Source organism: Mustela nivalis (genome assembly GCF_964662115.1).
Source record: "Mustela nivalis genome assembly, chromosome: 6".
Taxonomy (NCBI): Eukaryota; Metazoa; Chordata; class Mammalia; order Carnivora; family Mustelidae; genus Mustela; species Mustela nivalis.
Genome location: NC_139025.1, coordinates 14,920,232 through 14,936,353, shown reverse-complemented (window position 1 = coordinate 14,936,353; position 16,122 = coordinate 14,920,232). Strand labels below are relative to the sequence as shown.

General features: G+C 41.9%; 2 protein-coding genes and 1 long non-coding RNA gene across 18 annotated transcripts in view; 1 reads left to right on the top strand and 2 right to left on the bottom strand.

Moving 5' to 3' along the window:
- The window catches only part of ZNF410 (zinc finger protein 410), a 41,662-nt gene extending 32,954 nt beyond the window's left edge, over positions 1 to 8,708 (bottom strand). For 2 of the 11 annotated variants that reach the window (XR_014312416.1, XM_082733478.1), the window contains exon 1: positions 8,333 to 8,401. The gene's annotated coding sequence lies outside the window, so the exon portion shown is untranslated. Of the gene's footprint in view, positions 1 to 8,332 lie in introns of all 11 variants that reach the window. The other 9 variants (XM_082733473.1, XM_082733474.1, XR_014312415.1 and 6 more) reach the window with 8 other exon arrangements.
- The window catches only part of LOC309866131, a 33,515-nt gene continuing 25,824 nt past the window's right edge, over positions 8,432 to 16,122 (top strand). Inside the window, exon 1 of one of the 2 annotated variants that reach the window (XR_014312424.1) lies at positions 8,432 to 8,862. This is a non-coding gene — a long non-coding RNA (uncharacterized lncRNA). The remainder of the gene's footprint in view (positions 8,863 to 16,122) is intronic. The other variant, XR_014312425.1, reaches the window with a different exon arrangement.
- Positions 10,006 to 16,122, bottom strand: part of PTGR2 (prostaglandin reductase 2) — a 30,941-nt gene continuing 24,824 nt past the window's right edge. For all 5 annotated transcript variants that reach the window (XM_082733528.1, XM_082733526.1, XM_082733527.1 and 2 more), the window contains 4 exons: positions 15,951 to 16,072; positions 14,791 to 14,878; positions 12,797 to 12,836; positions 10,006 to 11,277 (listed from right to left, as the gene is read on the bottom strand). In XM_082733528.1, the coding sequence (XP_082589654.1) occupies positions 11,201 to 11,277; positions 12,797 to 12,836; positions 14,791 to 14,878; positions 15,951 to 16,072 (327 nt within the window). In that variant the 3' untranslated portion in view covers positions 10,006 to 11,200. The remainder of the gene's footprint in view (positions 11,278 to 12,796; positions 12,837 to 14,790; positions 14,879 to 15,950; positions 16,073 to 16,122) is intronic.

Below are 16,122 nucleotides of genomic sequence, written 5' to 3'. Positions count from 1 at the left end.
AATTTAGCCCCATAAATAATAAAAAAGATAATGACATTTAACAGTCAGCAACCAAGGGTACACCCATCAATTCATACTTTCCACAAATCATAAATAAGGCATCATGTCTCCGGATAAAGCGCTCACAACAAAACAAAATGATCTCAGACACCTAGCAATTGGTCTAAAAGATATTATTAATAAATATGAAATAAGTAGTTCTAGTCAGACCCTTTTCTCCTTCTACTCTTGGCAACAACAGAATTTTTACTGTGTACGTGGTTCCCTATGGCCACCAAAAGCATATTAGACTGCTTACAGAAAACAACCTTGGTCTAGCAGAAATTCTATTTTTTAGAAATCCACTGACCCTGACAATGCTATTACGTTAATAGCTACTAATAGAAGAAAATGTTAATATGTTATCCCTTAGTCAATCTAAAGGTTAAAAAGAATGCAGGCAACACAAATCTTTGCAATGAACCAAAGCAAAGAACACAGAAAGCCCTGAAAAGTTCTATAAATTGGTAACAAAAAACTCGTAACAGCAAAGCAGATTTTTTTTTTTAAGATTTTATTTATTTATTTGGCAGACATAGACCACAAGTAGACAGAGAGGCCAGCAGAGAGAAAGGAGGAAGCAGGCTCCCCGCTGAGCAGAGAGCCCGATGCGATGTGGGGCTCAATCCCAGGACCCTAGGATCATGACCTGAGCTGAAGGCAGCGGCTTAACCCACTGAGCCACCCAGATGCCCCGCAAAGGAGATTTAAGACAACAGCAATCTGTATGATCTAGACCATCCTGAGAACAATTCTCTATTTTTAGCCAAATAAACAAATCCTGAGAATTGAAGTTGATTAACTGCATTCTTCTTCTACAGTACACTCAATATCATCAGCAAATTATGCATTAACATTAAGTAGCTGAACAAGTAAATTAAGGAAGCTGAGCTATATTAAAAAAAAAAAAAAAAAACAACCCAAGGTCTCTAAAACAGAAGTCTAAATTATGCCTCTGACATTTTAGTTGAGACCTAGGCAGGCTACTCATCTTCTGGACCCTAGGAAATTCATCTGAAATACAGATACAAAATCTACCCTAGGATTATTTATGATTCAGTCAAAAGAAACAATTAAAAAATTCTTCAGAAACAAAGCTCTCCATAAGTGGTTAAGAAACAAGTAAATAGGGTGCCTAGGTGGCTCAGTTGATTAAGCATCTGCCTTCAGCTCAGGTCATGATCCCAGGGTCCTGGGATCAAGATTCACTGGGCTCCCTGCTCAGTGGGGAGTATGCTTCTCTCTCTGCCCTTTCCCCCAACTCCTGTTCTCTAGCTCAAATAAATAAATATCTTTTTTAAAAAGAAACAAGTAAATGTTTCAAATGCTTTGTATATTCTAAAAGATTAAGAAATGTGGGCGCCTGGGTGGCTCAGTTGGTTAAGGGACTGCTTTCAGCTCAGGTCATGATCCTGGAGTCCTGGGATAGAGTCCAACATCGGGCTCCCAGCTCCACGGGGAGTCTGCTTCTCTCTCTGACCTTCTCCTTGCTCATACTCTCTCTCACTGTCTCTCTCTCAAATAAATAAAATAAAATAAAAATGTGCCTGGCTGGCTCAGTTGGTAGAGTGTGTGACACTTGATCTTGGGGTCAGAAGTCCGAGCCTCATGTTGGGTCTAGAGATTTCTTAAATTACTAAAATCTTTAAAAAAAAAAAAAGAAGAAGAAATTTTTAAAAAAATTTTTATTTTCTTACTACTGAGTCCAAATTTCCTATAATGCAGTGGTTTTCAAACATTTTTGACTGCAAATCACAGTAAGATACATTTGCCATCATACCCCAGAGAATGAAATACTCACTGAGACACATACAAATAACACATTTTCATGAAACAAAATTAGTCTATACTAATCTCGTGCACTCTGAATTTTTTAAAAATAAAACTTACTAAACTCATCTCAAAAGCTACTTAACAGATTATATCCCAAAGATTGAAAAACAGTATAAAGCATCTTCAAAAGTCTCAAATGTATATGTTACACAGATACTCAGACATAAAACATAAAGCCATTGATATAAACCTGCCATAAATATATATTACAATCAACAATTATCATTGATCAGAGTCTTGGGAAATCTGAAATTACCTGAATCCTCACACAAGACAGGAATTAGCGGTAACACCATGTTAGGAGGGTAGAGATGGCCTAAAACTAATGCAAGCTACAAGGAGAAATACTGGGCAGGACAACGAAGGCAAATAAACTCAACAAGCAAGAGGAGAACAGAGCTGGTACAGGTGTACCTTGCCTCCGTCCTGACTGCCAGACAGAAAGGGGTATATTCCAAAGGGAAAAATGACCAGGGGCATTTACTGCTCTGCCTCAAGGAAGAAACAGAAGATCATTGTGTCAATTTCTAAAAAGCAATGTGATTCCACCCTAGGAAAACAAAGCCTAGAATATCAACACTGCTCTTATTTTAGAGAAGTAGAAAATGCCTTGACCTTGACCCAGTTTCAGAAAGAAGAGTGGGTGAGAAAAAAAAGAGGGTAGAAATTGAGAAACACTGCAGTCCCGCCGGTCAGTAACCAATCCACTTCTCAGTTCCCTGCATATCTACCTGCGGCTGACCACAAATACAGACCCAAACAATGCTTCACTAAAGATGAAAAAACTAAAACAAAAATTCTACCAATGGTAGAGAATTACCATGATCAAAAATGAAAATTAAAAAAAGAATAGTTTAGGGGCACCTGGATGGCTCAGTGGGTTAAAGCCTCTGCCTTCGGCTCAGGTCATGATCCCAGGGTGCTGGAATCAAGCCCCACATCGGGCTCTCTGCTCAGCAGGGAGCCTGCTTCCTCCTCTCTCTCTCTTTGCCTGCCTCTCAGCCTTCTTGTGATCTCTGTCTGTCAAATAAATAAATAAAATCTTAAAAAAAAAAAGTAGTCCTGCGATGTCTGGGTGCCTCAGTCAGTAAAGCATCTGAATGGGGAGGCTGCTTCTTCCTCTGCCTGCCGATCCCCCTGCTTGTACTCTCTCTCTCTCTCTGAGAAGTAAATAAAATCTTAAAAAAAAAAAAAAAGTCATAGGAAAAGAAAAAGTAACTAGGGACAAATAGGGTTAAGCATCTGCCTTGGATTTAGGTCATGATCCCAGGAACCTGGGACTGAGCCCTGCATCAGGCTCCCTGCTCGGTGGAGAGCCTGCTCCTGCCTCTCCCTGCCACTCCTACTTGTATGCATGCACACTTTCTGACAATTAAAGGAATAATCTCTTAAAAAAAGTAACTTTTTATATCCATATCTAGCATACTACGGAAGCTGATTAAATTCTAACAAACCAGTTAACAGATACCAGTGAAAGAAATTTGGAATGGAGGAGAACTGGAGAACTGTGAAACCAGAATGAATTTTAGAAACTATAGGATTCACCCTGGGCCTTCCCTCTTCCTTCTCAGATCTGCTTAGGTGTTTCATGCCTACAGGCCCCATTTTTATTCCAGTCACCTCCGCATTTCTCTGCATTTGTCTCTACTTTCAAAGCTTTAATCACTATCCAACCCATCACTTCACTAAAACGTCTCTTGTAAAGGTCACCGAAGATCTTCATGTTACTAAATCTAAGGGACACTTTGCAGCCCTCATCTTACTTGACCTTTGCAATGAACAACTACTGTGTTCAATTATCCCACATTCATGTCTCCTGCTCGGGTGACAGACTGACGTCCTGTCTGGGGGGGTCTGTCCCCTCCCCCACTGGATACCTCCTTCAGTGAGACTGTAGATGAAGGTGTTCTTTTCGTCACTGGCCAACTGTTGGACACTTGACCTATATTGAACAAATCAGACACTTTCCCTCAGAATGTGAATTCTAAAAGAAGTAACAAAGGGCTGAAAACGGCTGCAGTGGCCCTTTCATGCCAGTAATGCTGCTTGCAGCCTCCCCTGGGGCTGCTCCCGTTCCTGACCTTGATGAAGCCAGGGTCTTCATCGTTTCCTTTGATCTCAACAGCTGCCCACATCCTTGTTACAGACTCCTCTTCTGAAGCAAACTGGTCACTTGCAACCAGAGCCGGAACTGACATTATCCCTTAGAGGAACTGCCTCCTTCCTCCCACTTCACTTACACCCTCTGCTTCCAAGATACATGTTCCTCATTTTACTCTTCCCTCATTGCCACACCTCCAGTTTTCTTTGTTAGCTGCTGTACTCTTCCTGCGCTCGGCCTCTCAATATTACTATTCCTCAGGATAGTATTCAGGCTCTCTTTTCTTGCTACACTCTCTTCCTAGTGCAAACTTACGGCTTTAGTTGAGTTTTAAGTTTTTATTTAAATTCCAATTAGTTAACATACAGTGCAGTATTAGTTTGAGGCATATAGTACTTATTCAACGCTTCCACACAATACCTCGTGTTCATAACCAAAATTTGTATCTGCAGCCCAGGTAGCTCCTCTGACTGCAGACATATATGCAATTGCTTACTTGACATCTCTACTTAACAAAACTTGACATCTCAAATTTTAACATGTCCAAAATGAATTCTCTCCCAAGCGTGTTTCCCATCACGCCCTGCCAGCCCCACTCACTACACCCCTCTACTCAAGATGGGACCACCATGGGGCGCCTGGGTGGCTCAGTGGGTTAAAGCCTCTGCCTTAGGCTCAGGTCATGATCTCAGGGTCCTGGGATCGAGCTCCGAATCAGGCTCTCTGCTCAGCGGGGAGCCTGCTTCCCCCAGCCCCCCTCCCCCGCCTGCCTCTCTGACTACTTATGATCTCCCATCTATCAAATAAATAAATAAAATCTTTAAAAAAACAAAAGATGGGACCACCATTCACCCCACTTAGAAGTCGTTTTTACTACTTTGTTTCCTTTGCTCCCAATATCCAGTTCAGCTGCAAGTCCTATGGAGACAGCAAACCCAGCTACTTCTATCTCTACTGTCACCACCCTGTCACAGGCCCTATCAGTACCTGTCCTAAACCACTGGTAGTGCTATCTCACTGGTCTCCCTGCTTCTATTCTTACCTCCCTTCATTCCATTCTCTTGACAGGAGTAAATATCACCTTAAAATGCAAGTCCTATTATATCACTCACCTGCCTGAAACTCTACATGGCTTCCCAAGGCACCTAGACAAAATCCAAACTCTTTATCCTGGCTTCTAAGAACTATGTGATCCATTCCTGCATCTCCAACCAGCCTCCAGAGTCAGTCTCCCTAGGAGCTCACCAAGCTTCAGCCATCTTAGTTCCTTGAACAAATTAAGCTCTTTCTGGTGTTAGGGATGTGTACATATCATTTCCTCTACCTTAAAACACTTTCACCTCTCTCTACTTGATTAGCTCTTTTTTCATTCTTCTGGGTTCTGTTTAACTATCAACTCATTTAGAAAGGCTTCGTCTGATCACCTTATCCAAAGAAGATTTCCCAAACTTCCAACTTTTTTCTCTATTTCTGCTGTTTCTAACTTTCTGCTGTTTCTAATTCCTCTTTTTTTTTTTTTTTTAAGATTTTAAAAATTTATTTGTCAGAAAGAGAAAGAGCACAAGCAGGGGGAGAAGCAGGCTCCCAGTTGAGCAAGAAGCCCAAAGTGGGACTCAGGTCTCGGGGATCATGACTTGAGCTGAAGGCAGACACTTAACCGACTAAGCCACCCAGGCGTCTTGCTATTTCTAATTCCTTTGGTTTTATACAGTATTCATTCTTTGTCTGGCTACCCTGTATGTTGTAAGCTCCAAAAACAAAGGCAGGAACTAATTTGTCTTCTTCAGAACTTTATCTTCCACCACCTATCATAGTGCCTGGCAAAATATTATATGTAATTCATAAGGAATTTAGGTCTCCATAGTCATTTCTAATACTGTGACACTCTTAAGGTTGGCTTTACTATGAGATTTAAGGAATTCCATACAAACTTCCTGCAAGCACCTAGTAGGCACTGAAGAAACATCTGTACAGTGAATGAATGACGTGCAAATAATACCAAAATTTTTGTCTCTACTCCTGACCTCTCTTCTGAACTCCAAATTTTTATTTCTGACCGCTTGCTGAGTATCTCCTCACGGATATCCATCTCAAACCTAACAATGTCCATAATCCAGATTATCATCTCCACCACCAAACCTGTTCTTCTTCCTGTATTATCCATTTCAATTATTGCCCAATCTTCTACCCACTCAACCGCAAATTCTAGGTCTTTAATGATGTCTCTCATTCTCTATATTTAAATAATCCCAGGAGTTCTGATTCCCCCAAATTTATTCCTCCTGTAATATCCTGTTTAGATCTCATCGTCTTTCAACTACACAATTAAAATGGGCTTCTAGGGGTGCCCGGGTGGCTCAGTGGATTAAGGCCTCTGCCTTCAGCTCAGGTCATGATCCCAGGGTCCTGGGCTCGAGCCCCATGTCGGGCTCTCTGCTTGGCGGGGAGCCTGCTTCCCCCCACCCCCCCTAATGCCTGCCTCCCTGCCTACTTGCGATCTCTGTCAAATAAATAAACAAATAAAATACTTAAAAAAAAAAAAAGGCTTTTAACCGGTCACCATGCCCTAAAAACTCCCCTTTTCAATCCACCTTTTTATGCAGCCACTTGAGTTATCTTTCCAAAACACAGAAATGCTTCTGTTTCTCCACTCACTCAAAATTCAGCACCTCAGAACACTAGTCAAATTCCTAAGCATGGCATTTCAAATATTCTACAATACATCCTCAAATACTGTTCTAGTTACAGTGCTGTCCATATTCTTCCATTAACCCTTTACTCCAGCCCACATGGCTGGCTTTTGGAATGAACACATCAGCCTATTTCAGTGCTCAAGTCTTTGCTTAGAATAGTTCTTCGACCAGTAATAAACACTCCCAATCCAGTTGTGATTTTCTGAAATCCTTTCCAGCCTTTAAAATCCAATTCAAGGGGCGCCTGGATGGCTCAGTGGGTTAAAGCCTCTGCCTTCGGCTCAGGTCATGATCTCAGGGTCCTGGGATCGAGTCCCACATCAGGCTCTCTGCTCAGCAAGGGGCCTGCTTCCCTTCCTCTCTCTCTGCCTGCCTCTCTGCCTACTTCTGATCTCTGTCAAATAAATAAATAAAATCTTTTTTAAAAAAAATCCAATTCAAATGCTATCCTCCACTAAGATACTTGTCCCTTCCCTCGAAGCAAAATAAATCTGTCTTTTCCTTGGTGCTCCCAACACACTGTTTCACCTCTCCTTGGCAATTATTCCATCCTGCCTTGGCTGGTAGTTGTCTACTTGCATATTTTTTTCACTGGCTAAGGTTGCTGAATTTATTCATTCTAACTCTCATTAACCTAGTATGATGCTTTGAACAAACTAAGCTTTCAGGATTTATCTGCTGAATAAATAGGTAAGCTTCTTCACCCACACAGGAGGAAAAAAAGCAACAGAGATTAAGTAACTTGTCAAAAATCAGACATTTACTTAAATGCAGACTTTTTAAAAATTAGAACCTAAATCTTCTGCTCAGTTGACTCTACTCCGTCCACACGAAAATAACACAATGTGGAATTTCCACTCCCTAACAACAACAAAATGCCACGGACTCTATTCCAAAATGTTTCTTTTACTTTCCTTGCAAACATGTTACGTTGATCCATGTGCCAAAGTGAAAAAGTACAAATTGTTAAGTCCCAGGTTAGTAATATTTAACTTCCAAATGGTGCATTTCTGGGCCTCATGAGCAAGTGGGATAAACTTTAATAAACTAATTGCATTCTTTTCTCTGAAGAAACTTCAAAGGATAAAATCAACCAGAGAATGCGCACAGGCTGTAAATACAGCCCCCACAGCCTCGACCTGCAATGACAGGCTAAGGAGAAGCCAGCAGCCAAGCCCCTCAGAGCCGGAAGCCTCCCCAAGAAGTAAGTGGACGTACGAAAGAAGACGGCAGCTCTGGGCTGAGATCGCCAGGGCACAGTCCTCTTGGCATCCTCTTTCTCCCTCTGCAACAGCCTTAGTGTAAGGCCCCAAAGCCTGGGGCAAGACCAGGGTGCGGGTGCAGTCCAGCAGCCCCCGCCCTTAGGGACGTGCTGCTGACTCCAGCTTTCTCAGGACCGTCTTGTTCCTAAGCCCCGGCCCCCAAAACCAAGCAAAGAGCAGAAACATCGGCCCCAAGGCCTCGAGGGTTAGGGCCGAAGCCCTAGGGCTTCAGACCGGCCGCTCCTGGGCCCGCCAGATCTGAGAGGGGGTGTCGGGGTGGGGGCGGTTTCCCTGTCCTCTCCGGAGGCGAACTCGGCCCGAGCCGCCGAGAAGCCCGCACCGGCTCCCTCCCTCTCGGGGACCACCGAGCTGCGCGGGTGTGGCCTGGCCCAGCCCGAGCTCACCTTCCCGTCCCGGGCAGCCGGCTAGCCGTCAGGCGGTCCCGAATTCCGTCCACACACAGCGTCTTCCGGCTCCCGCCGGAAGCAGCGGCAGCGCGGGACAGGAAGTTTGGCCGGCCCCCAACGCTCACGCCCACTCGCTCGCCGCAGGCTGGACTCGGCTGCCCCGCCCGCGCGAGGTTTCTGCCCCAGACGTATAGAGGGCAGGGCCGGCGGGGGGCGGGCGAGGTTGGGCCCCTGCACCCCCGGAGCTGTGGTCTACCGTCTCCTGCTCATTCCATCACTTGGGGCCCCGCCGTCTACGAAACCCGAAAAACCGGGTCAGTTCGTTCCAGCCGTGACGTCACGGCTTCCTTGCAGCAGCAGATGGGGTAGTTTTTCCTGTCAGCTGAGATGAGCACTAGTTACAATGGGGGCCGTGGAGAAAGAGAGAACTACTGAAACATTTATCGACGTTCTCACTGAAGAGGACCTCAAAGCTTCACTGAGAAAGGAACTTGCAGAATCTAGTTCTGCGCCGCAATCGGGACGGGGTAAGAACTGAAACTCAGGTATACAACTTTTCTTGTAAAATGAACTCCCTAGAGTCTGGATTCCCTGTATTAGGACTGAAAGAGCTCTCGAATACCCACACCGGGGACTAGAACTCCTGAGTTCCAGGCTGGATGCCACCACGTTAGAGCTTTATGCGGTTGAGCCTTTTTGAAATTGCTAATTTTTAAATACTTGTGTGCCACAGGATGAGGAACTCAACTAAGACAGTGGCAGTGGGAATTAAAGCTCTGAGTTCTCTAAGAAAGGCATTTTCAAGATTAAACACAGGCCTTGATGACAGGCACCTGAATGAGTGAGGGAGTATTAGTTTGGGTGCGCAAACAATGGTGAGTTAAAAACAAAGTAGGAGGGACGCCTGGGTGGCTCAGTTGGTTAAGCAGCTGCCTTCGGCTCAGGTCATGATCCCAGCGTCCTGGGATCGAGTCCCACATCGGGCTCCTTGCTCCGCAGGGAGCCTGCTTCTCCCTCTGACTCTGCCTGCCACTCTGCCTGCCACTCTGCCTGTGCTCGCTCTTGCTCTCTCTCTCTCTGACAAATAAATAAATAAAATCTTAAAAAAAAAAAAAAAGAATTAAAAAACAAAGTAGGAATATGTAAGAGGAAGGTAATTCCTCTTTAGATGAAACAGTTCATCCCAGATGCCAAAAGGATATTTTACTTGGGAGGACCTAAGCTCAAGTAAGAGGTCAGAAATAGAAATGCAAATTTGGAAGTTACCAACATACAGACCACAGACAGAAGTGCTCTCTGGAGATGAAAAGGTCCAGGAAAGGTTTATAAAGGAAGAAGAGGACACTGACGGGCGCCTGGGTGGCTCAGTCAGTTAAGCATCTGCCTTTGGCACAGGTCATGATCCCAGAGTCCTGGAATGGAGTCCAGCCTTGCCTCCCTGCTCAGCGGGGACTCTGCTTTTCTGTCTCCCTCTCCCTCTGTGTGCTCTCTCTCTCTCTCTCTAGTTCTCACTCTCTTTCAAATAAATAAGTAAAATCTTTATAAAAAAAAAAAAAAAGAGGACACAGGTCAACTGGAGTGACTGATTACTAACAGTTTGAATCTACTTCCTACAAAAGTTGCAGACAAAAGTATATAGCAGGGTGAAAAAGGTGACCAGAAACCAGCACAACACTTGAAAAATATCCTCAATTTTATTGTTGTAAAGGGTTGATTATAATCATGAAGCAAGCCCTCTTATTTAGAGGTACATTAGATATTGAACATTCATGTTTACAGCCATTTGTTAATTTGCTCAGTCAGTCCTGTCATTTTCTAAAGCTGCCTTTGTTGCCAAATCTTTCTAATCACCTAAAACTTCAAGTGATATTTGTACCTATTTGCCCTCAAAATCTTTACACTATTTGACAGTATGTAACTGCTACCCTAAAACAAACATAGTTTTATCAATGTGTATTTTAGTTTTTAGGTTATACAGTAAATTATTTAGCAAAACACAGATAATCCTCTGTGATAAACTAGTCTCTTTATCATCCTGACTGACCTGTTACTTCTCAACACAAAGCCTCTGCTCTCCTATCCTAAAAACTGCTCCACAAGCTCTGAATTACCCTAAGTCCCAACATATGCTCTGCCATTAAATCCCTTTTCCATGGAACTACAATATAGAAAAGCCATCCCAATTCTATTCTTAACACCAAGTTACAGTTCAAGAATTATGTAAAGCATTATCAGGTCAACATATATTTACTATGCATCTTCTCAAGCATTCTATTTTAAATAAAAATTATTAACTGTAAAAATTGATTTATAAAGTATGATCCATTAAGCAGTTGTATCAAATCTCCAATGGTTTCAGAATATCTGATCAAATATCAAATATAGTCTCAGTTTTAGTAAAAGAAAGAAAAATAGGTCATGTTGACTTCAATCTATTAATGTAAATAATCGTGCTGGACATAGAGAACATACATGATATTGAAGATATAGGAAAAGTTTATGCTATGCAACTAGATGATAGTACCAATAATCAATTTAAATAAAAAGCTATCTGTATTCTAAAAATTTTATTAAATGTATCTTAAAAATCATTGTGTAAGGGGTGCCTGGGTGGCTCAGTGGGTTAAAGCCTCTGCCTTCGGCTCAGGTCATGATCTCAGGGTCCTGGGATCGAGCCCTACGTTGGGCTCTCTGCTCGGCGGGGAGCCTGCTTCCTCCTCTCTCTCTCTCTGCCTGCCTCTCTGCCTACTTGTGATCTCTGTCAAGTAAATAAATAAAATCTTAAAAAAAAAAAAAAAGTTAAAAAAATCTGGTGCAAAACGGAAAGAAATCTGTGTATTTCCTTGATGAAGATGCTTATACAGATTACACAGAGGTTTCCTCTGAAATGCAAACTATCTGCTTTCCGATGTTACCTCCTGTCATCATGGACTGGAATGCAGCTAGAAAGAAAAAAAAAACCCTAGATTATATGAAAACATAAATATCACTATCATACATGTTTATCAGTACAAACACATACATTTAATTTGAATAATTTCTGCAGTGCTTTTAATATTTAGAAGGAAACTGTCATGAAAAGAAGCCTCAAGTGAAACACTGACAAAGTTACAAGATAAATTAATACAATTTGTATCTTAAAGATGTGCTTTTTACCCAAACTAGCAATGTTCATATCTACCTCAATATTCACTGTTTAAAGTCTGAAGACTAGAATAAGTAAGTATGAGGATAAAATGTCAGTGAAAACAATTTTTCAAAAACTATTAAAAAATTGTGCGCTGGGGTACGTGGGTGGCTCGGTGGGTTAAAGTCTCTGCCTTCGGCTCAGGTCATGATCCCGGAGTCCTGGGATCGAGCCCCGAATCGGGCTCTCTGCTTAGCAGGGAGCCTGCTTTCCCCCCCCCCCCTCTCTCTGCCTGCCTCTGATCTCTGTCAAATAAATAAATAAAATCTTAAAAAAAAAAAAAAAGGGGTGCCTAGTGGCTCAGTAGGTTAAGCGGCTGCCTTCAGCTCGGGTCATGATCCCAGGGTTCTGGGATCAAACTCCACATCAGGCTCCCTGCTAAGTAGAGAGCCTGCTTTCTCTCCCTCTGCCTGATGCTCTGCCTACTTGTGCTCTCTCTCTCTCATAAATAAATAAAATCTTTTTTTAAAAAAACTATTAAAGATAATAGAAATCCTCAGTGCTTGGGTGGCTCAGTTGGTTAAGCTGCCTTTGGCTCAGGTCATGGTCTCAGAGTCCTGGGACTGAGCCCAGGGGCAGGCTCCCTGCTCCCTGCCTCTTCTCCTGTCTCTCCTCCCTCTCCCGCCCCACAGCTCATGCTCACTCTCATTTTCAAATAAATAAATAAATAAAATCTTTAAAAAAAGAAAGAAACCTAAATATTGAAAATGTGTTTAATATAATCTCACGATGCCTGAGAATTTTCAACCTGGGGACACCTGGGTGGCTCAGTTGGTTAAGTGTCTACCTTGGGCTCAGGTCAAGATCTCAGGACCCTCGTATAGCCCAGGGTTGGGGCTCCCTGCTGAGCAGGGACCCTGCTTCTCCCTATTCTTCTGCTCCTTCCCCATCCCTCAAGCTCACTGACTTGCATGCTTGCCTTCTCTCTCTCTCTCTCTCTCTCTAATAAATATGTAAATAAAACCATTTAACCTGAAAAAGTTACCTAGAAGCTAAATGACTTTCATGATTGTTACCTTTTTTTCATAAATTGTTTCAAAACCAAAGAAACATTTATTATTTGAAATGTGAAAACGATACTTCTTAAATACTACTATGATAAACTTTAATGGGAGTTTGATTAAGATATTTAAGTAAACCTGCAGAATTGTTTTACAAGAAGGAAAGAAATGATTTAAAAAGAAAAAAAACACCAGGGAAGTAGAATTCAAGGAAAAAAGGGAGTATTTGTGCTAAGCTCATGCATATAATAAATAAATCTACATTCATCTTACCTCCCATGTTTTCCAATCCATTTGTCACAGTCTCTCTGATCTGTAAATCAAAACAGCTACATATAGTATTCTCAAGTTCAATGTATCCATTTACAGTTGACCCTGAACTACATGGGTTTCAACTGTGTATGTCTATTTATACAAAAAAAATTTTTTATAAACACAGTACAGTACTATATATGTATTTTCCCTTATAATTTTCTTTCTTTCTTAAGATTTTACTTATTTATTTGACAGAGAGAAAGATCACAAGCAGGCAGAGAGGCAGACAGAGAGAGGAGGGGAAGCTCCCTCCTGAGCAGAGAGCCCAATGCTGGCTTGATCCCAGGACCCTGAGACCATGACCCAACCAAAGACAAAGGCTTATTAACCCACTGAACCACCCAGGCACCCCTCCCTTGTGATTTTCTTAATAACATTTTCTTTTCCCTAGTTTATTATAAAGAATACAGTGTAGGGGTGCCTGGGTGGCTCAGTCACTAAGCATCAGCCTTTGGCTCAGGTCATGAGCCCTGCATCAGGCTCCCTGCTCAGCAGGGAACCTGCTTTTCTCCCTCTCCAGCAACACCCCCCACCAATCCCGTGCTTGTGTTCCCTCTCTCACTATCTCTCAAATAAATATATAAATTTTTTTTAAAAAGGATACAGTATAAATTACACGTAACACACAAAATATGAGGTAATCAACCGTTTATGTTATCAGTAACGCTTCTGGTCAATAGTAGGCTATTAGTAGTTTTGGTGGAGTCAAAAGATACACCATGATTTTCAACTGCATGGAGGGGGAGGGTGTCAGCACCTTTAAACCCTGAGATACTCAGTGTCAATTTTAATATTCTTCATTTTTGTAAAGGGCAGCAATACTATTTAGCACTTTCTGTCTAAAAATAGACATTCTTCATTTCTTGGAGGTAGCACAGAAAAGTTTCCTATAAAATTATTTTTAAAAATAAAGTCCTCTTGGGGCTCATGGATGACTCAGTCAGTGAAGCATCTGGCTCTTGATTTCAGCTCAGGTCATGATATCAAGGTGATGGGATTGACTCTAGCATTAGCTCTAGGCTCTGGGCTCTGCGAGAAGTCTACCTGAGATTCTCTCTCTCTCCCCTTATACCTCCCCACCGCTCACAGGCGCATGCTCTCTCTCTCTCTCTCTCATAGGTAGATAAATCTTTTAAAAATAAAATCCTCTTTTCCCGTTGTCTGTTCTTCCATTGGTAATACCACGAACTATACAACCTCTTTCCAAAAAAACAAAGTACATAAACATAAGCACATACACATATAACTTTGCCTATGATTTGCAAGTTTCAAGAACGTCCTAGGTCAGGGTCTAGACCCCAGATTAGTAACGCTTGGTTTTCAGCCACCAACCAAGATTATTCAGAATATCCAGGAGGGAACAAAAGAAGTATGGTGGTAGAGGGTTAGGGGTACAAAGAAGTGCTTATAAGATTTTTGAGAAAGCATGGCTTCTAACACATAGTAGCATTCCATAAATATTTGTTAAAGTAATGAATATTAAAATTTGGGAAAAAACACATATTTATCTTGTAATACAGTCTAAGAAATGTAAAGGTTAATGAAATCTTAGATAAAGGGCCTAACCAGAGAGAGTTTCTCAATTAGGTTATACTCACCTGGGAGTAAAACTTAATTTACAACATTTAGTACAATTTTGTAGTAATTTTTATTATGAAGTTAATGTTTGCTATCATAAACTCAAATAACATAAAAGTATCTTAAGTAGGGGTACTTGGGTGGCTCAGTGGGTTAAAGCCCCTGCCTTCGGCTCAGGTCATGATCCCAGGGTGCTGGGATCGAGCCCCGCATCGGGCTCTCTGCTCAATGGGGAGCCTGCTTCTCCCTCTCTCTCTGCCTGCTTCTCTGCCTACTTGTGATCTCTATCAAATAAATAAAAAAATCTTAAAAAAAAAAAAAGTATCTTAAGTAGCAGACAAATGATAGCAATAAAGAACAGAAGCGAGTTCTACCTTTAGTTTTCCTTCTTTAAACCACTGACTCAGCTGTAGAATGCCAGACTCAAATTTGTCCTTATAGTTCAACACCAGAAATCTTTCTCTGTAGTGGAGAAGAAAAGGATAATGATCAGAAATTACAGAGGGTGAAACAGTCCAACACCAAACCATCCCAGAACTTTAATATCTGTTAATCTTTCAAGCATTAGGACTTAATCACACAGAGTCTGGTCAGATACAGTTTTGTTATTTTTGGTGTAGTTACAGGTGTAAGTATAGTGGACTTCTATTGCCTGGCTGGCATCCAGAACTCTGTTTGGTAATTAGCACTGTGATTTTACTTTGTGGGTAATATCCTTTCCCCATCCCTCCTGTGACCAAAGCCAGGCCAGTCTGAGCCAATAAATATCAGCTTTGGGACTTAACAAAACGGGAGAGAGCTGTTCTCTTTTTTGCTTGGGTTACTAACCAGTATAGGATTAGAGGTAACAGTCATCCTCTTGCTGTGCTGCAAGAAAGCCTGCGAGGGAACAGGCCCCCAAAATAAAGCACAGCCCAGAGGTAGAGAAAAGCTGAGCGGTGATGCCACCATGCCAACCTTTTATCCAGCCAAATCTAAGTCAATGCTAATATCGGACTTCTCAGAAACATGAGCCAATAATTTCCTTTGCACTGAAGCCAATGTGAGTTGAGTTTCTATCACTGGGGAAAAAAGACTTGCAAAAGATTGATAGAACAGATGCATTTTTTAGAAAGTTTTCTGCCAAAAAAAAAAGAGAAAGTTTTCTGCTAGGGAGCTACTTCCCCAAAACCTAAATATTGAACTGGCTTAAAATGTTTATTTTCAAGCTTTATTTAGGAGTGACCTTGTATCTCAATTGGTTTCAAATTCCTTTAAGCCAGCAGCTCTGTAAGTGCCACCCAAGGGGCACTTGGGTGGCTTAGGTGGTTGAGTGTCTGACTGCTGATTTAGACTCAGGTCATCATCTCAGGGTCATGAGATCAAGCTCTGCCCCTCCCCACCATGTGCACAAGCATGCTTTCTCACCCTCTAAAATACACAAATCTTTTTTAAAAATAAGGAAAAGTTATATATGAAGAACAATGCGTTCCATATACATCTATGATCTTTAAACTCATGAATCTGGTAATAAGGGGAAAAGGGGAGACCATACCTTGTGATGTTTCTTTCTTTTTGGATTGCTTCTATGGCAGGGGGTAGTGGTGGAGGATAAGGCACATCTTTATTGTACTGAGAAATTTGACCACACAGGATGATATGGCTGTTCCGATTCATCTGTTCAGAGAAAACTGATGATTATACCCTAACATACATGCCTCTGCTAT